Source organism: Poeciliopsis prolifica, unplaced genomic scaffold (assembly GCF_027474105.1).
Source record: "Poeciliopsis prolifica strain line A6 unplaced genomic scaffold, Auburn_PproV2 SCAFFOLD003, whole genome shotgun sequence".
Lineage (NCBI taxonomy): Eukaryota > Metazoa > Chordata > Actinopteri > Cyprinodontiformes > Poeciliidae > Poeciliopsis > Poeciliopsis prolifica.
This window is the reverse complement of record NW_026562378.1, coordinates 658,600-678,647: the sequence shown is the minus strand read 5'-3', so window position 1 is coordinate 678,647 and position 20,048 is coordinate 658,600. Positions and strand designations below refer to the sequence as shown.

Here is a 20,048-nt window from a genome sequence, read left to right as displayed (position 1 = left end):
TGAATAACTTGCTTCACACAAAAAAAGATTAAAGAATGAGTTAAGATTACTTTGATCTGCTATCTGCCTGTCTGTGTAGCTATATGTTGGTAAACAGGCAGATATCCATTTATCTAGTTTAAACTCCTGAGAAGAAGTTAAACAAGTTTATCTAGATAAACAGACAGCTACCCATTTGTCTCAATTGCTATTTATGCAGTTAGCTAGATAAATAGTTGGGCATCGCTGACTTTCACTTCACCTTCGATGAACAGCTGGTCGATTGAACGTTCCAACTGTACATCGTTCCATGATGTTAGAGATCAGCTCCAAAACTAAACCATTGCAGTAGATTTTGCACCAAGCTCTTCCTCTATGTTGGTATTAAGAGACCCACAGCTTAGTGTTGTTCTATAAATCAGTTATCTTTATTCACACGGTATAAACAACAAACAGCAACAGAGGGACGCCTCCTGCAGAGCGCATACGGAGAGTCAAAGCAGTACATCTCTGAAGGGCCGACTTAGACAAAGCATAGACACAGGGCTGTTAATGGTTCAGCATACAGAGACCTGCTGGATGCATGGACCTCACATGCATCAGTCTCTTTGCGGATGGACAGTAGAGAGACAATGAGTACAGTCATGCTGAGCAACAGTTAACTACAGTATGAAACAAGAGTTGTTTACATAAAAACAGAGTAAATCATCTCTTTAGAAAGGTTTATTTTCATATAAATGATCTGAAGTGTACAAAACTGTATTTTACACATTTCTTGATGCATGATCCCCAGTAGCTAACAGTACATTTCCCTTCAAAGTACTACAAACTACTTAACTGGATTACAAGCTACAATGAGACCGCAGCGTTCTCTGAGTAGCGTGGCAGTCCCACATGGCATCAGGAGACGATGGAGAAAGGAAAAAATCAGCAGCATTGTCCTTTACTCAGAACATCCACCTAAAAAACACACCTGGTCTCATAAATTGCCCATTTTGAACCTCAGTAACGTCGACAAAGGATGTTGCTTCCCTCTTCCTCCTCCCAACCCAAACCTAACAGTGTTTGATGTCGTTTCACCTGCGCTTGAACGCCGCTGCTGCAAAGTTCTATGCAATTTGATATTCTCGCGATAAGTTAAGGCTCTTTAAGGACCTGAGGATTCTGAACATATGATGAGGCACACAGAAGGCAAAGAAGAGCTCTAGACACAGGGCTAACTGAAAGAATGAGGGGCATGAGAGACAGCCTCGAGGATCCTGCAATCAGTGGAGCTCAGGGGGCCGAGGTGGAGGGCCCTGGAGAGAGGCCCTCCACTGCAAGCTTTTCCAACCTTTGTCATCAGGATTTGTCTAAACATTTCATCAGGTTTCTGGTGTTTGAAGATGGGGACTGAAAATGTGCTGAAGCTGGAGTCTCCAATGTCTGTCACATTGGTTGATTCATCATCTTTAAAGAATTTCTACAAACCTATGAACAATAGTACATGTCGTAGACAGAAATTAAATTGCGGTTTGTAGTAAAGAGAAGAAATTAGAGAAGATGGAAGATTATGTTTGTTTTAGCATCTCACACTAAAAATGACCAGATTTGTGGAATCCAACACTAATATAAGCAGATATTAAACATCTATAATTTGATTAGAAACTGCTGTTAAGTTTGTGATGTTTTCTTTGGAAAATGAAGTTGTTTGTATCGACCCTGATCGGCAATCTTTTGGAAAGATTTGTGGACAAGTACAAAGGCACAGAGACGCATGTCTCATGCAGTTATCTAGGTGACAACCTGCTGTAATATCCCCACATAGTGAACACCACTTTTAGCAGATGTAGCCTACAATGCTCTGACTTCCTGTAGACATTGTTCAGCTGGGAAAACAGAAACAACTTAACTGTTAGTTGTAAGTCAATATTAAATGGAAGCTTTGTATACCATTGATATTGGCAGCTTCAGATCGAGTTGTTTTCAGTGGCTCAAGTCGGCTAACACGGGTCAGCTAGACTAGAGGTTCCCACACTCTGGAGGTTGACTCAAAGCAGACGTATGCCGGACACGTCTCTCCGCAAAGGAGCATTTTACGACTGCACTTGGTGTGGCGCTGTAAAATGCTTGGCGGGGAACATTGAAACGTTTTGTGGGCAGCAATGAGCTGCTAAGGTTGGGATTTGGCGTGAACAGTAGTCATGGATGCTACACCACCATTCTGTGCCTCACTAACCTAGGAAGGGGAAGACATGAGACTAGGCGCCAAAATAGCTCATTACGCCAATTAGTATCCATGTGGATTGTGGGAAATGAAGGAATTTGTCAGGAGGAATGGAGGCAATCGATACGCTCAACTATGAAATCACAACCGTCCTGCGTGGCTCACAGAACACAATCTGCATGCCGTCCTGTATGGGAGCATGAAGTCTCAGACTTTCACCACTGAGGTTGTTTTTTCTGATAACATCATCATAAAACTTCTCTTCAAAATATCTGAACTATCTTTTTAAAATGGCAACAACTCGTATTTCTCAGTTTTTTTTATTCTGCCACTTAGCTGTTACTTGGACTTTGACTTGATAGTCTTAAAGACTAGATGCTCAAAGAGGTAAAAATCACCATAATCATTTCTATCCAAAACGCATCATTTGTGGTTCAGTGAATTATTTAGTTATTCCATAACTCCATAACTTTGTGAGTTTTCTATGAGTTTTAATAATGTATTAATAAATGCTGATTTAAATAAATAAATACATAAATAAATACATGAATTACTTAAGCCTCATCTAGATTCATGTCTTATCCTGAAAATAATTCCTTGACATAAATGATGGAACTTCAGAATGACTCACATACTGCACCGCAGTGATGGACTTTATGCAATTGCTACTCAAATATTGTAGCAATGCTGGAATAACATTTCCTGTCTAGTTCTGCCTTGATCAGGATTCACCCACCTCTGCATGCCCAATGCTTGGACTGGCTCCAAATTATGGCAGCTCAACCTTTTTTTTTGGATTAAATTAGCTAATAACTAGTTAATCTTTAAGGGGAACAAATAGTGCATTGAAGGTTCACAACCCAGGTGGACGTTTTGTCTGTAAACATAAGAAAAGATGGCAAACAAGATTTGAACTTCTAAAATTCTTATCACAGTATATGAATACCCAAATCTTCTGCAGCACTGTGAGAATAAACAAATGAAGATTTGGCATTAAAAATAATTTAAAAAAATCTTGAGATAGTCTCTCTCTTCACCTCTTAACAGCTTAGACCTCAGACTTTAAGACCAAGTTCCTTATTAATCTTAGCAGAACTCCTTTGAGTGACAGGTTACGCTCATAAAAGCAGTCCTGAAAACGTTCGTATCTTGGATGTCACTTCTGACACCAAAAACTTAAAAAGGAATAGTTCTTTGAAGTGGGTTTTTGAAGTGGGGTTCTGCTAAGCAGCAATGACCAACCAGGCCTCTGCTTTGATGACTCTAGGTGTTAGCTGGGAAACCAATCTCTGTTTAATCAAAGAGGAAACTGTGAACTTCAGATGTGGCATTAACCCGGCCCGAAGATATCTGATCGTACCCAATGACGGGTGGAAATGCAATCCAAATGTTTTCAGGATGGTTTCTCTCAGACCATTTTAGGTGGTCTGGGGCAAATTAGTTCAGCAGTTTGAATGCAGTGCTGGGACATCGAAGAATACCAACTAAACTGATGAGACTCTTCTCCCTCAGCTGAGTTATCAGTCAGAAATGATCACATCTCAACAGAACCCTACATAAAAGCCCCTAATCAAGACTGCTACAATGAACAAGCTTCTGACATATCTCTGACCATCATATTTGACCATTCTTTGTATCAGAAACGGTACACAGTTTATTTGAAACGGTTAGTCACTAAACACAGAACCAGCTTTAAAATATAGTTATCCTCCAAGTTTGACTCACAGATTTAGTCTCAATTAATTAATTTGATTAATTCCAATTTATGTTTACAATTACAATAATATAACTCTGTTATTACAGGACACCAAACTGAACAACAGTCTGACAGCGGCCACAGCAGCAAAGACAAAAAATGTCAGAACCTGTAATAACTCTACATTTGATTTTCAGCTGGGCTTCTGAAGCTGTTCTGAGCAGAAGAAATGATTACAGTGAGTGTATCATTTCAGAGGCTAATGTTTGTGCCATTTGAGTAACAGAGGAATAATTGTTTATGTTTTCACTCTGCAGCAGCTGAAGTCGTTTATTCCCATCATTTTAAGCTAGCCTTAGCTTTTTTGCAGCTTGCTACTGATTATGAGGTGATGAAGTATTAGCATTCACATTCTGATGCTACTCTTCTCTTTACACTGAAAAAGTGACACCTCAGCCCAAAATGTGAACTGGGCACGATTTTATATATAGTCTTTGAAAAAAGAAAGTGCACTCCATCTCATTTCAAGAGAGTGTTTGTATCTGGGGATTTGAGGATTTACCTTTTTTGTTTTTTTCCATTTCGATAGTAACTTTATGGAAACTGGTATAGCACTAATGCTGTGCTTTCATTATGAAAAGACTGTCATAAATACTCTGGAATGCAGAAAATATCAAAGTTATAAGTTGTGTTTTATCTTAGAAGACAGATGGGGATCTGTTGAATCATGTTCTTCACTTTCAGACTGTAAAACAGGACAATGCCATTTTCCATGCATTGAACTATTCTCACCCCTGAAGCCAAGGTCATCTACAAACCCATTAAGAAAACAAAAATCTATAAAAGCTCAACATGTCATACAAAAAGATGCATATAAGACTTTTTCTTTACTTTTCTTTTATGAAAGCTGCTTTGGTAACAACATAGTCACGACATCGGTCAATCTCCTCCACCTGGCCTGCTGACAGGGATTCCTTCTCTGTCCTCTCCATGGAGTGCTTGGACATTTTTACGTCAGTGTCTTCCCTCTGCCGCTAAAATCTAAATGAATGGGTCTAGTTACACCGGAGTGGGCTGCGTTTGTGTTCCCACCCGATACCTGTCTCCACGTTAGATGCAACGTCTGCTGTAAGCCATTTGTCATAAAGATGTTCGGGCTGTGAAAGACAGAGCTATTGTGCTGAGGGCCGACAGCGTGGAGACCTTGGAGGCCGAGCCCACCGCGTTGGGGCCTGGAGGGGAAGAGAGAGCAGAAAGGATGTTAGTTAGATCCATACTGGGGAAAAAAATCACTTTCATCTACAAATAAGAATTCAAATTGCTTCAGCGCATTTTGTCACAGTACAACCAAGGATGATAGCACCTTTTGCTAGACAATAAATTGTCCTAGAAATTATTTCTATGAGCAATAATACTGTTGTTTTCATTTCCAAGTAAAATATTCATAATGGCATAATAATGCAATTTTGCCCTCTCAAACAAAATTAATAAACATTAATTTTGTACACACCTCTGGCACCGGAAGATATTCTAAATATCCAGACTAAAACACAACGATCAAAAGCAGTGAACAAAAGAAAAGAGAAATATAAAACCAACACAAAACAGGAGCCATACATAAAATGGATCAAGAAACTCTGTAACCAAAATTGCCCTTCAAAAAATATTAATCATGAGAATGAAAATTATTGTGCTTATTTTAATCTATCATGCGGTTAATTCATTAGTTGCTTATTGTGATAAGCTTATGTACAGCCACAAGCATCATTTGTGATTTTATGGGATAGATCAACTTCTTTTGTATTTTCCTTTTCCTTTACTGTGCCACATATTAAAACATGATTTTCTATTTTTACAGTGGAAAAAGTTTATACTTAGCCTCATTCACTCTAATACCCTTAATGTGCTGGTTTATTAAATAATATTGTGAAAAAAAATACAAAGTAGTGATTGTACATTGACACAATCAGGAAATGTTCAAGATATACAAACACTTTCGGGAGGTGATGCATTAAACCTGAGGTCATTTTCCTCCTACTCTGGCTTCATCTGGACAAGACAATGGTGGAAGTGTTCTGACAATAACACGAGCAATGGGCCACGTGGGACTGGCTAGCTGGATAGCACCAGCAGTAGCTAGCTCTTTATTGACCTGGTATCTTGGGGATGGTGATCTGCTTGCTGCTGCTGCCGTCCCCTCCCTCTCCAAACGGCTTTATCTGGATGATATAATCCTCGTCGGTGGGAAGAGCAAGCTCCACTGAGGTGGTGTTGGTTTCCATGACGCTGGGCCGGCTGTGACGATTCTTCTTGTAGAGCACCTGCAGATGAGATTAAGTGGAGAGTTGGGCGCGCCATGGCAACAGGAAGAAGTTTCTGATGAAGTGAAAGAGCAAAGTGCTCACTTTGTAACCAGTCACTTCGGACTCGTTCTCCAGGGCTTTGACGTGCTCCCAGTTCAGGATGATCTTGGAGTTTGAGGTGTTCCACATGACTTTAACTGGAGGCTGGCTGGGAGCTGCCAGGAAAGACGCCACATTAAACCTCAAGCAAAGGCTTGACATTCCTACTGAGCAAAGTGAGTCAGACATTCACATCCACCCATCAGTAGCATGATCCTTTTGGGATTTAAAAAAAAATCTCCAGTGAAGAATTGGGTTCACATATTTGAATTTACGAATTTAGATTCCGCTAATACGCTAATAGCAGAGTTACCTTTTTGCAAAGTCCTTTTGCTAACGTTTAGCACACCTAGCTTCCCTGAAACAAATTGTTCCAGATAAATTCTAAAGAGCTCATTTACTTGGTAGTTCCAAGTAAATGAACTACCAAGTAAACTTTATTGAGATTTAGCTCAATAAAGTTTCTATGAGTTAACGCTTTGGCTAGGCATTGTTAGACTTTAGTGTAAAGACTGTTTCTGAAGCAGTTCCATTTCCTCTCCTCATATTCTCCTTTCCCCCTCAAAACCTTATTGAGCAAACCACAAGCAAATGAGTGAGTTACAAAGAAAAAAATGACTGAGGTATTAAATAAACAAATACATGCAAAAATTCAACTTCTAACTATCATGTTGTTAGCACTTGAGCGCTAATGCTTTAGCGCTAGTGCATGTAACATTTTAGCTAGCTGTGGCCCCCAGTGTTTGATATGTTTATGAACAACAGAAGCACATTAACTGTTTAATGAAAGTACAACTTGCTGGGGAATCATTACCACCAAATATTATAGAGAAATAGATCCATGGACTTTTTCCAGACATTTTTTGCATTCAAATGTCAAGAATGTTTGAAAAACTGCTCAAAAAACATGGAAATCTGATTATGGAAAAGTATGTCATTTTTAAAATACAAAATTAGTCAGAAATTTAAAAAACTTTCACCAGAGAACATGACATTCATGCTGATGATTAGTCTGCAGAGCTCAGACTAAGTGTGGTACTTGCGTGGTTTTTTGGTGGTCACATTGACGGTGGTGCTGGGGGGGCCCGTTCCGGCCGTGTTGTAGGCCCTCACTGAGATGTGATACGCCGTGCTTCCTCTTAAGCCACCGATGACGCTGGACGTCTGATTCCCAGAGGTTCTCTTCACGCTGGCCGTTTCCTCCCGTTCGCCTCTACTCCAGTACCTGAGCTGAAAGACAAACAGGGGACAGAGCAGGGGACAGAGCAGGGGACAGAGCAGGGGGCAGATGGTGAGCGCACCCTAAAAGCTTTCTGCTGCCACAGCAGAGAGCGAACTGAAAACAGGGACATGTGAACTCGACCGCAGGGAAGATGTGCAACGATCTGAAAACAGCAGCATGTCACCGCACAGGATGTGGTTTGGATGCTTTCTTTCTAATAAATCAATAAAAAATAAAAATAAAAAACACACGCATAAAAAGACAATGTTTCAAAATGATCATTTTAGATAATGTACTTGTTTGATAAGAGAGAAGTTCTTCCATATTACCTAATATCAAAACACGTGCTTACATATTAAATCAATTTTAGAACATCATATATCATTTAGAAAACATTATTTTATACTGTGAAAGAGTGCAATAGAGGAAAACAATCAAATAAAGGACGACCAAAGGATTCCTTTATAGCTGAAAAATGCTATAAATACAAACTGTTGGTTAATTTTTTTAAATAGTTGTCTTAATTCATGCAAACAAAATAATGATTTTTTTTCAGGGCCTTGATTTCAATAATGATAATAACAAAAAAGATATGAACAAAGTGAGCTTGAAGCTGCTGTCTGAAACTGCTTGTTGTGTGGATTAGAATTAACGCTGTGTCGCTCAGAATGTTGCATCGCTACTCTAATCAGGCCCCGTTGCACTACTTAGGTAAACAACAAAAGAAACACACTTAAACCCACAGGCTGGGGACTGGGCTCCACCGTTATGCATGCAGCAAGCTATTATCTCACATGCCCAAGGTGCAGGAGCCTGAAATGCTCATCAATAATAGAGGAGAACAAGATTCAGCAGTGCCGGTCGCTGTGCACGCTCACATGCACACACACACACACCCGCACACACACGCGCACACACACACATGTCCAGCGGACCGGGCCTCACCTCATAGCCCAACACTCGCCGCTTGCTGGCATTCCAGGGCAGAGCCTTCCATGACACTTCCATCTCGGACGCAGAGAGGCTCTTGGCGCGGATCCTGGTGGGAGGTCGGCCAGGCTCTGGAGTTATCATATAAATATATATATTTATATATATATAAAAAAAGATTTGAGGAGTGACAGTTAGCTTTGAAGAGGAAACATCCAAAGAGTTGCAAAGTTGTTTCCTTCCTCTATTGGGAACATTAAAACAAGATGGAAGCGGGGTCAAGTAGTCAACATGCTGAAAGAGAAAGAGCTAGAGTAGTGTGTGTAGTTTATGGAGCCTTTTTGTGCACCTCTTCTAAATCTACAAATTATGGATCTGGTCAATTGGTCTCTCAAAACAATTGATCAAATTTTCTCGACAAGACTGGGCACAGGTATCTGTATCTGAATTGGCTTTCCCCTTGTTGCCTTGGATGGGCTGCATATTTCTAATCTCCTTGAAGATATGTAAACCCTCAACCCTTCTGTAATCCATGGAGTTATGGAGCTGAGAGTTGCCCAGGAAGAATAACATCAGCCTCCCGGACTTCTGCCGGGACACTGAGCAACGTGGCTTCATGGCCCTGTGATGTCATCGCCTTCACTCATGTCTTTGTTTTGTCTGAATGTTGCCATTTGCCCTCATGTGTCCTTTACTCTTTATTAATTTGATTTTGTTAGAAATTGTGTAGTACTCCCTATTTAACACAGAAAAGGATTATTTCAAGTTCATTAGTAAAATTGTGGAGTATGCACAATTTAGATCAATATTATACAACCCATATATATATATATACACTGCTCAAAAAAATAAAAGGAACACTCAAATAACACATCCTAGATCTGAATGAATGAAATAAATATGAAAATAATTTCCACCTGTTGTCTATTCCATTTGCACAACAGCAGGTGATATTGATTGTCAATCAGTGTTGCTTTCTAAGTGGACAGTTTGATTTCACAGAAGTTTGATTTACTTGGAGTTATATTGTGTTGTTTTATGAAAGAGTGAATGAGCATTTATTAAGTAATGATGTGTTGAGCATGAAGCAATCGCAAGTTCACAGTGAGCATCAGGAATAAAAAAGAAAAAAAAAGATCCCATTTATTCATTATTAATGTTCCAAATCATCATGAGTCATGAATTAAATAGGGATTAATTCAGTAAATCATTTGATTATTTTTGAGATGTGAAACATTTTGGAGCTCACTGGACCACAGCTTGGCGTCCGCTCAGATTATTCATCCAAGCAGCGCCAATGAGAAAATCTAAGTGTGTATGGAAAGCAGTTCACAGTGTTTTTGCTGTTCATATAACAGAACAATAATAACAACACATGCCTATCTTTGAACTTTTGTGGTTCTTGCAGGATTCAGTGACTTTTAAGACCATTATGAATGCAAGTTAAGGCCAACACAAAGGATTCACATTAACATGTTAACAAAGAAACCTTATTATCGTTATCAATTCAGTTATGAAAGAAGATCCAAGTTTATTAAATAAAAGAGATTCAATTATCAGCACTAAAACAATCAACAGTTTTGCAGGCCTGCATACAAACTCATCCTAAATATGCCTGAGCTAATCCCATTTAGCACCGAGTTCTGCTTCCAGGGAACCAGTTATAGGACAGTAGGTTCTCCAGAATAATCAAAAATAAAATATTAAGACTCGACAAAATAAAATTTAAGACTTTGGATGAAAATCTGGGTGTTCGTAAGACTACTTAAATTCACATATTATGTTGTTTTTTTAAATAAAAATTTTAGCCTTTTTGAGATCCAGCAAGAACCCTGACTGGTGTCTGTTCCATTTGGCCTGAGTGAAAGGAGTCCTTGTACACACCTTCCTCAGCAGAGTAGATGGTGGTAACCGGTCCAAACGGACCCTCCCCCTCGTTGTTGTAAACGCCAACCTTTACATGGAAAGGCGAGAAAGGCTGGATGCTCTCATTTTTAAAGATGTATCGGGATGCCTCTGGGGACGGCACGGCGGCCTGCATCCAGCCCGTGGCTCCATGAGGTCGGAACGCCACCACGTAGCCGAACCCCGGCCCGTTCTGCAGCTCCTCTGGAACAGGCTGCAAGCAAACACACAACAACCCATCTGAACATCCGCTCTAAACACTGTTAATAAGCTTTCACTTTGTTTACTCTGCATGATTTGAAAAAAAAATACAGGGTGAGAGTAGAGGGGGTCATTTAAAGGCAGCGCCTGGCTTCAGATGGAACCTGCTGAACATGGCTGAGCTTTTACTGCACACATCCATTACACGGCACAGAGCACTCAGCGTCATAACGTAAACTCAGACCCACTCTGACAACAAGACCTGGACATTCAGAGCTGCAGACTTTGTTCTGCTAAGTAAACCAACCCACTAAACCCCGCTAAAGGGTACAGACTTTTAAAAAAACGTGATTTTTGGAAAGGTTATGTGAAAACACACGCTCTGATGCTCTAAAAGTATTTTAGAACCTTTGGCCATATTTTTATCTTTTAGGATCATTTTGTGTAAAAGAATTTCAATTTAATTTAGATAGTTTATCTTTGCACTGCCCTGAATTTACCAAGCATATAAGGTTTGTAAATAAAGTGACTTTCAATGTGAGATGATAAACATGAGGTGTCCCTCAGGGCTCTGTGTTAGGACTCTTTAAGTTAGCTATGATGACCTAGAAGCTTGTTTTCAGCTTCCAGAGTTTGTCGGTGAAATTCAGGTACAAAACATTTTTAAAACTTCAATAAGTGAATCAAATGTAGATTTATTTTCCTTAAGATGTGCATAAAACCAAAAGACTTCTTGCCTTAAGTTCGTTTATGGTTAAGTTGTGTGTGTCTGTCAAATTCTTGTTATTCTTATTTACCTATGTTTTTATGTATTGCAGATTATAGTTTGATTAATTGTTCTTTCATTTGCTATGTTCAAACAAATGAAGCAAGATGATTTTAGATGTAATTTTATACTATATACTGCATCTGCTAAGATTCTTGACTTTGATTTCCATTGATTATATAAAACTAAAAGCTTTACACACTTGATCAAAAATTTGTTAATCTGTTCTCTGATTGTGTTAATAATTTTATAAGTTCCTTTTTATTGTTGTGACCTCTTGCTTGAATACAACATGTGAATGTTTTGATCTCTATGTCCTTTTATTGTCACAGATAATGACAAAACTGCTTCAATTGTTGAAAAGAAAAACTTGTAATGGGTGAATTACTGTTGTTGCCACTGTAACAACAATACCAATAATTTTGTTATAACACTGCTACTCTAACTGTTGAATGTTTAGTCAAGAAGACATTTCATATCTTAACTTAATGCACATATTATGATACCACACTGACTCATTCTGTCAGACATGTTTGGAGAATCACTGCGTGATTTGAAAGAATCTGACCTTGAGCTGTATATTCTGCTTAGATTAAGTTTAATGTAGGCAGGTCCCTTGGTTTCATAATACAGATGGTTAGCAATTCAAAACTTAAATTAGGGGAATTTTCTCAATTCAAAAAAGATCAATACTGTATTTTTGCTGCTAAGTGGGGGAAAAAAATCAAACAGGAAGACCAAAACACAAACAGATAATTTAATAACCTTTCAGAGAAGTTCTGGTAAAAAAATATTATGAAGGAAGATATCAGACCCTCCTGGACAACCAGTTAAAGTAGTAAAAGAAAAAACATATATTTTTGATCCCGTTTTCTTTTTCTAGTAACTAAACTAAACTTTGTAAATCAAAGTGTTGTCACTTTAATTATTTTGTCATTAAAACACAATCGATTTAAATGTAAATTCAACTAGATTACAGTTAATGATGCTTTTAATCTTTCTGTTTGATTAATGAGCTACTGCCTTATTTTTCAAGTCGGAGACTAAGTTGTTACAAACTCACATTTACTAAACTGAACCGAGCTCTTCCTCAATCTCCTCAGCAGACCAACATTCTGTTTTATATTTTTTCACCTTGATGTAAATCTGGATGTTTTGACTCACCTGTTATTTTGTTGCTTGCACACCTGAATTTGGTGTTTATTTCCTATTCTATTCTGGTCTATATTAGCACCTGGTATCGACGACTAATCATTATTGTCATTTTTATTGAACACCTTTTTTCACATATTGTAGTTTACAAAAGGATCTCCAGAGTTTTTGAATAGGTACAAAGAAACATATGTAAGAAAATAAACTCCTGATTTGTAAATAATGCAGAGGTAGAAATAAAAATTATATTAGTTATTTATGTAAGAGATCTATAGAGATTTCCATTCATTTTAGTAACAGCGTTTATGCCTATCTCTACATGTAGACATAAACCAACCATAACTAAACAAGGTAGCCTGCTGTATCAAGAACTGGAATTTGGTCCACCAAAGGCCCATTGCTATTCAGAGGGTTAGAAAATATGCCAAAAATGGTCCTAATTAGGACAACTAAAAAAGCACACATGTACCTACAAGCTTGTAGTGTGAACACATTAGGACATTGTATTTACTTCCATTCATTTTAGACCCCAAAATTTAAGTCAAGCAACTTTTCATCCCTCCTTCCGGGTAAAAAGGAAAAAGAATTTCCCTAGTTGACGACGGGCAGCTTTGTAAAGCAGATATTTTACTATGATGGAGCTTTTGTGTTTGGAAACATCGGCACTGATTCTTTGTGCTGAATAAACAGAAGCAATTTGAATACCAGCTGATGAAACACAAAGGCAAGACGCGAAAGGAAAATCATCTAGAAACAAAAAGTTGTGACTTTGAACAAACTATGACTTTAATTATTTTGCTTTAAATGCTTTTGAAACCTCAAAAGCATTTTTCTACCCTCCCCCCCCTCAGGGATGACAGCTGCAGTTATTGCCTCTGTGTTCTTAAAAATGAAACGTCATACATTAGGCCGTTCACTTGTTATTAATGAAACGGGGGCCGGCACCCAAAGAGAGTAATGGCGTCTGGCGGCCTCCTCCATGGGTGAGAGGATTCCTGAGAGAGCTTGCTTACCTCCCATGTGATGACTAATTCGGAGCGACTGCCTCCTCCTCCGCTCACATTAGCCGGTGTGACCTTCGGAGCTGTGGGGGGAAAACAGATCGGCTCAGCCACCTTGGAACTCTGAAAAAAAACTTCTACATTTTCTCTGTTTTTTTTTATTTTCTTTAAACAGTAAACAACGGAAACTTTCTGCAGCCGAGGAGTCCAGCAACAATACAAGACGCAGGAAAAGCAGCAAAACATTGGAAAATAGTTAGTTCCTTTTAAAAATGGGTTAGTTCTGCATGCATCAACAGTTTCATTTATGATAAGGACTTTTAAAATAGGTTATCTTCATAGAAGTTCAATATAGTTCTGAAAACACAACATTCAGTCCACAAATAGATTTTCAACTAACTTCAACTGTTTGCATTTAAAATGTATCACTTTTTTTGGACACATATTATGAAATAAAATAAAATTAAATAAATTAGGAAAGTAATTTTCTTGCTTCAAAGCTTTCTGACATCTGTCTTTTCCAACTGTTTTTGATCATTTCTCAAAACAATATATAACTTTTAGTCCAATTTATCAAACCACATGTTCTCATGTTTTACTGGGCCTACACTGAGACACTTTCCTGAAGCAGAACATACTTGTGCTCTTCGTCCTCGCTTGTTTGGAGGGCTTGCTGGGCTCGCCGGTCCCAACTCTGTTGCTTGCCAGAACTCGGAACTCGTACTCCACCCAAGGGCTCAGCTCTGTTACAGCAGCGGTCAGCTGGTGGCCCCCAACCACCTCAGGAACTGGCAGAAAACACAGAGCGCCTCCAGTTAAAACCAGCGAAAAGAAAATGGCACAATCTGAAGATTTTTCATTTGAACATTTAAATCTTTTTTTTATGTAATACCAAAAATGCACAGAAAGATGTAAATAATCAAATATTTTATTTTATTTTTTATGAAATGCCTAAATGCAATTGCAGCAATTCTTTACACTTGTTCCTTTGTACCAAAGGATGCATCTGCAGCTAACAACATGTGCGAAGCTCATCCCTTTCTGCTTTTTTGGAGAATTTTATGGAACAAGTAGTAATGCACAGCTTTAAAGTGGAAGGAACAAATAAATCCTGCAGATACATGAGAAATTACACAGAAATGTAATCCCAAAATCTAGCATGATTTTGTAAGATCTGTGTGAAATGTGTGCAATTACCACAAGACAATGGATATTTTGTGTAAATAGAGACGAATGCATTAAAGGTAACAATATCTTTCTCCACCTACAGTGTTTAACGTGTTCTTTAATATATGAATGAGGGACTGCAGATTAAGAGTCCAGGAAGAGTATCTCAGATACTCAGAGAGTCCATCAAAAAAAAATTCTATCAATAAAGGAGGGTATAAGGTGTAGGATAAAAGCACATTATACCGATAATGCATGAATAGTAAGAGTCCCATTAAAAAGAATGTGCTATATAACTACACTATCATATTATAGCCTTGGCAACATGCTTTTTCATCAGGAAGAGATCCATGTTTCAGGGCTCCCAGGAGTCCGATAATACAGCGGTCAATGATCCCGGCAACCACAGTGCGCCATTTGGTGCCGGAGCAGGAAATTACAACTTTAATATTTTCCCAGAGCCGAGCAGAAACCACGAGTGGAGTCCTTGTCAGGACTGGAGGAGGCCACGGCTGGTTGGAGAAAGCTTACCTGTGGTGACAGCCTGCCACCCCAGGGAGAACGGTGTCCTGGCCTGGATGGTGTACGCCGTAATTGGACTGTGATTATCAGGACCGGGCCTCCAGGACAGAGAGGCCGTGGTATCAGTGATTTCTTCTACTTGGATGCTGGTGGGGGGGCCTGGGGGACCTGATGGATGCCGTAGTCAGGCAGGGAGAAAACGACGTATAGAGAGAGACAGAGAGGAGGGGAGAAGTGGGGAAGAAAATGTAAATCAGAGGAGTCAGAAAGATTGGAGGTTTTAGCACCGGTGGCAATGGCAGCAAAGTCAGTTCAGCGTGAACCCTCTGGGAGACGTTCGCTCTAATTAGATTGTAAATTTTCTTTAAGTCTTGAACAGAGAACCTTTAACTTGCCAATACTTTACTTCTTTATTAGTGGATAAACCATGCATAATTAAACTATCATCTGAGGGTTGTTGAAAGGCCAGTATTATGTGCTTTACAAATGTTTTTGATGAGGGAAGAACATTGTGACATGATGTAAAGCTTGTTGCTCCAACGTCTGGATAAAATGCTGACGTTTCCTCTGATTGGCTGGGACATGATCAGAGCTAGCACCATGGATGAATTATGAATATATAATTCAAAACTATATCAATGTAAAACTGTTTACATCCGTCCCTGCAATGATTTTTAATTACTTATCACATAAACAAGTTTATTCATTCATTTTCATTTAATTTCTTAATCAAGCTTTCAACAAAAAGATCTAGAAAATATTTAGCATGTTTATTGTTACCACAACAGTTCAGCCAAATACTGTGAAAGTCCATCTTCCCCGACTTACCTCGGACAACCAGGTCCACCGCTATGGAGATGCTGTCCACCTTGGTCTGCACGGCGCATGTGTACTTCCCTGCATGTCCCAGCTGGATGTTCCGGATCATAATGTCCCCCGCTGAGTGCTGCTGTCATTCAGCGCACACAGAAAGCAGACACACCTCCATAAGCATGACTGTAACCCTGTAACTACTGGAATTAAACAAAAATACAACAACAAAACAACCCCTGACCCTGACACCACCGGTCTCGGGAAGAAAGCTCATTTTCATACGTGTGTCCTGAAAAATAAATCCATAAATGCACATGCGGGGCCTCTCTCCTCTCACTTTCCAAATGGGACACGAAAGTGCCGCTCTGTGCATTTACTTCATCTGCGTAATTACTTCCTCTAGCAGTCTTATTTGGACTGTAGAATGTTATATGAGCAGCCTAATGGCTGGCCTGCTACTTAGTCCTTTAAGAGAGCCTTTCATTCCATCTCTAATTACTATTCCCACTCCTACATTATCATTTCATCAGAGTGGAGCTGAGTAATAAATAGAAGATGGCTGAAAGCTGTGGCACAATGATGGTGGGAATTCAGAGGTGTGGCCAAGGGCTTAATCAATGTAAGTGGAGATGAAGAGCCATTTATTAAGGTGCCGAGACTTTAAATCACGCTCCAAGAAACCCAAAATTATTGCAGAAACTAAAAAGCAAGGCAAATGTGTTTTTAATTTTTCTTTATTTCTCATGCTGGTTGTAGATAAAGAAAACTTGGCGTTATCTGCTACATGCAGAAAAGAAAACACCTCTGTTTTGGTGAGCTGGAGACCTTTCTAAAGTGTCCACTGGCAGCCTGCAACTATTTGCAGGGTGAGTATGTAAATTTCATTTTAAAATTAGCCAGAGGCAGCAATTTTCTGTCCATAAATAATATACTTGATACAAACATTCCCTCTGCACTGCAGCTGAATTTATTACAGTTCTGCTAAAGGAAGCAGTGAATGGACCAATGAATCTTCTGCGTCACCTCTCAACCTTTATTCATTGAAGTCTGTGAAGGCAGCTGGGAAAAAAATAAATCAATATCTTTTATGTCCTGGGCTCCTGTCAGAGCACAGGGGAGCCAATAAAATGAGGATTCTTCCAGAAACCTCAGGGAGCTTTGTGTTCTTGATTAGCACTTTATCTAACAAACAGTGGGGAGATGCTAGCTAGCATCCCTGCCAGCAGGAGGAAAAACTAGCTATAGTAATAGCTACTAGCTATTAGGAGGAATGCAGGCATGTGGGAACAGAACTTTGGAGGGAGGGGAAAGAACGACTTCTTTCTCTATCTACGCTCTCTGGGTTACTGAATGTAAATTCAGTTCAAAATGAACCAACAATAAAGCTGGTGTGGTTCAGCTCATGTGGCTAGCTGTCAAAGGAACAAATACTACGGTGGCTAATAAGGGTCAATATCAGATATCCTCACCAACAAATCAATATCTTTTTATGTCCTGTACTGACATAATTTATTACGTCTACCAAATGCCTCCTGGTAGCCACGGGTAAAGATAATGCAAAAAAACTGTTGACCAATGTGAACAATTTCTGGTGGGAGTTTTTTATTCTGCAGTAGCTTGTTATGCTCCAGTGCACTGACTCTACATGCAAAACTAAACTAAAGATAACTCGCTCCTATAGCCCACAGCCCTTGGCACCATCGAGCGTTAATATTAGCAGGACAATAATTAGCACCACTTTTGGCCCACCTTTCTTTGTTGGTTAGTTTTAATTCACTCACTTTGGAGTTTTTTAGAATTGTTGACTTGTTGAAGGAAACTTAACAGCATCTGAACCAGATTAAGTCTAGGCTTTGACTAGGCTACTTCAGAACTTTTCTTTTAACATTTTCTTTTTTGGATCCTTGTTCTACTGCGTTACCACAGTAACCTGGAGCTTAAGTTATTTGTGGTCATAAGAATTGCATTCTTTCTTAAAAGTAGGGGTGGGCATTTATTGTATTGTTGATCAATTATAGTATGAATTTCTTATCATATGAGATTTGTTTTATTTCATATGAAAAAAGTTGTGATTTTACAATAATTAATTAAACTGCTTATAGGATTGCTGGTTTCACTGTGTTTCCATTGCTTGTTCAATAAATCATCAATAAATACCAATACATTTTAAAATACAGTTACTGTGTGCGGCTTAGTGGTACAAGTTACACTTCTTTATGTGACTTATGTGAGAAGCACACTACAAATAGGAATATTTTTCAAGAAAACTATTTATGTGTGTGTGACACACAGTCACAGCTAAACAAAAAAAAATCTAAAAAATATTCATTATTATAACTTTTATCGTTTTTACAGTAGTATCGTAAATATCGTGATACAGCCTGAAGTCTACTCAAATGATCAAAGACAGATTATGGACTTACGCCTCCGACTTTTTCAAAGAATCCGCCATTGCTCCCAAAGTGGATGAGCTGCTCGTTGAAGAACCAGGTGAACTTGAGTTCCAGAGACGGGTCATGGCTCACCTGACAGGGAAGGACCACGCTCTCCCCCACGGTGATGTCCAGTGTTGTGGGCTGCGTAGTGATGATGGTCGGCTCTGAAACACACAGTCAGGCACATTTCATCAAACCTCTCCATTCCCTTTTTTTGCACAGTGGTGAGAATGATGGAGAGCTGAGCCACTCCATCATTCTTATGGATGTGTCAGACTCATTTCATAGAGGGATACGCAGGAATGAGCGCACAGCAAAACTCAGACTGTCCGGCTACAATAAGCGGGATTAGTTTCAGCTCTGGTTTGTCTCTGTTGGGACTCCAAGAAGTGTCGTTCCTAAATCTGGGAAGTGGCCATGAGTCACTGTCAGCCTCAGCCTGGAACTCTCCTCCAATGGCTGTGAATTCCCTGAACGCACCACAAACGAAAAGCAGTAAACAACAATCTCTGGAATCTCCGTTGCTCTGGTTCTAGTCCTGCAGTAACGCTACCTTTCAACATTTGGGAATAAAGCAAGTGTCCCTTATCTGCACTTGTCTGAGAGCAGCGGAAGAGGAGTCTGTGAAAACATGAGAGACGTGAGATGAGAAGGTGAATCTTTGTTCTTTGGACTGCGCGGCACCTGTCTCCCTCTTGGGGGTGCTGTGATTACTTGCTGGAAATTGCAACTCTGAGCACACAGACACATGGAGTAAATCAACCGTGGCAAATGACTCTGGTGTGGAAAGTGCCGGCAGTGCAGGTCTCATTCAGCGTGGATTCCACACCTTCTTTATGGCGGCTCCTTCTCTCACACGCATGTTTTTAATGTGATTCATCTCGGTAGACAAAATACCATCAACAGGCAGCTTTTTGTAGCCCATGCAATAAAAACATCACCAACAGTTACGCTGCTCCATTAGAGGGACATAGTGGATGATGGAGATCCATCTAAAGTGGTGTTGTACCGTAAAAAGAGAAATTCAAGGCATCTGTGGAAACTATTGTCTGCCTTCGTTGTGAATGCTGGACTCATCCTGTAGAACAAGAACTCAGAAAGAACTAAACAGAAGTAAGAAAAACTGAAAAACTAAAGAGCGCAATTCTTTAGAAGAATGTGTCACAACCATTTTTGGAGAGATTTTAGCTCCAAATGATGTGAGGGAAAGAAAAGCAAAGGAACTCCAAGTGTCTTGTTCTGGTTTTGGTCCAGCACAATATGGCTCTTTAAACTGAAGCCGCTGGTTCTTGTAATGCTTACAGAAGAAATCTTTAGATTCTTCAGTTAATAAAACATATTTTATTTGTTTTAGGGTTTAATTTGAACTGGACAATTAATCAATAACAGCAATTATTGGGATGAACATATGAGTATCAGTAGAAAATATGTCCAATAGAACTCCAACGCAGAACCGCACAGCATTCTGGGGGATGTAGGCAGAGGAGAGGCTTTAGCTGATTCATTTCTCAAGGTCAGCTGAGGATAGCATTAACTAACAGCACAGAGTGAGAAAAGAAATGAGTGAAACAGCTGGAGAGGTCACATGACCAGATTGGTGGTATTTCAGTTATTTAAAACAAAACAAATTTAATACATTCAGTTTTCATAT

At 39.3% G+C, this 20,048-nt stretch overlaps 1 protein-coding gene across 1 annotated transcript in view; it reads right to left on the bottom strand.

The window, feature by feature from the left end:
- Positions 1-689: 689 nt before the first annotated feature.
- The window catches only part of cntn4 (contactin 4), a 199,033-nt gene continuing 179,674 nt past the window's right edge, over positions 690-20,048 (bottom strand). The window contains exons 13-23 of the mRNA XM_055026948.1: positions 18,386-18,561; positions 15,978-16,098; positions 15,159-15,317; positions 14,099-14,248; positions 13,473-13,543; positions 10,320-10,554; positions 8,451-8,566; positions 7,327-7,513; positions 6,287-6,399; positions 6,034-6,202; positions 690-5,113 (exon numbers count right to left, since the gene is read on the bottom strand). Coding sequence (XP_054882923.1) covers positions 5,022-5,113; positions 6,034-6,202; positions 6,287-6,399; positions 7,327-7,513; positions 8,451-8,566; positions 10,320-10,554; positions 13,473-13,543; positions 14,099-14,248; positions 15,159-15,317; positions 15,978-16,098; positions 18,386-18,561 — 1,589 coding nt within the window. The 3' untranslated portion in view covers positions 690-5,021. The remainder of the gene's footprint in view (positions 5,114-6,033; positions 6,203-6,286; positions 6,400-7,326; positions 7,514-8,450; positions 8,567-10,319; positions 10,555-13,472; positions 13,544-14,098; positions 14,249-15,158; positions 15,318-15,977; positions 16,099-18,385; positions 18,562-20,048) is intronic.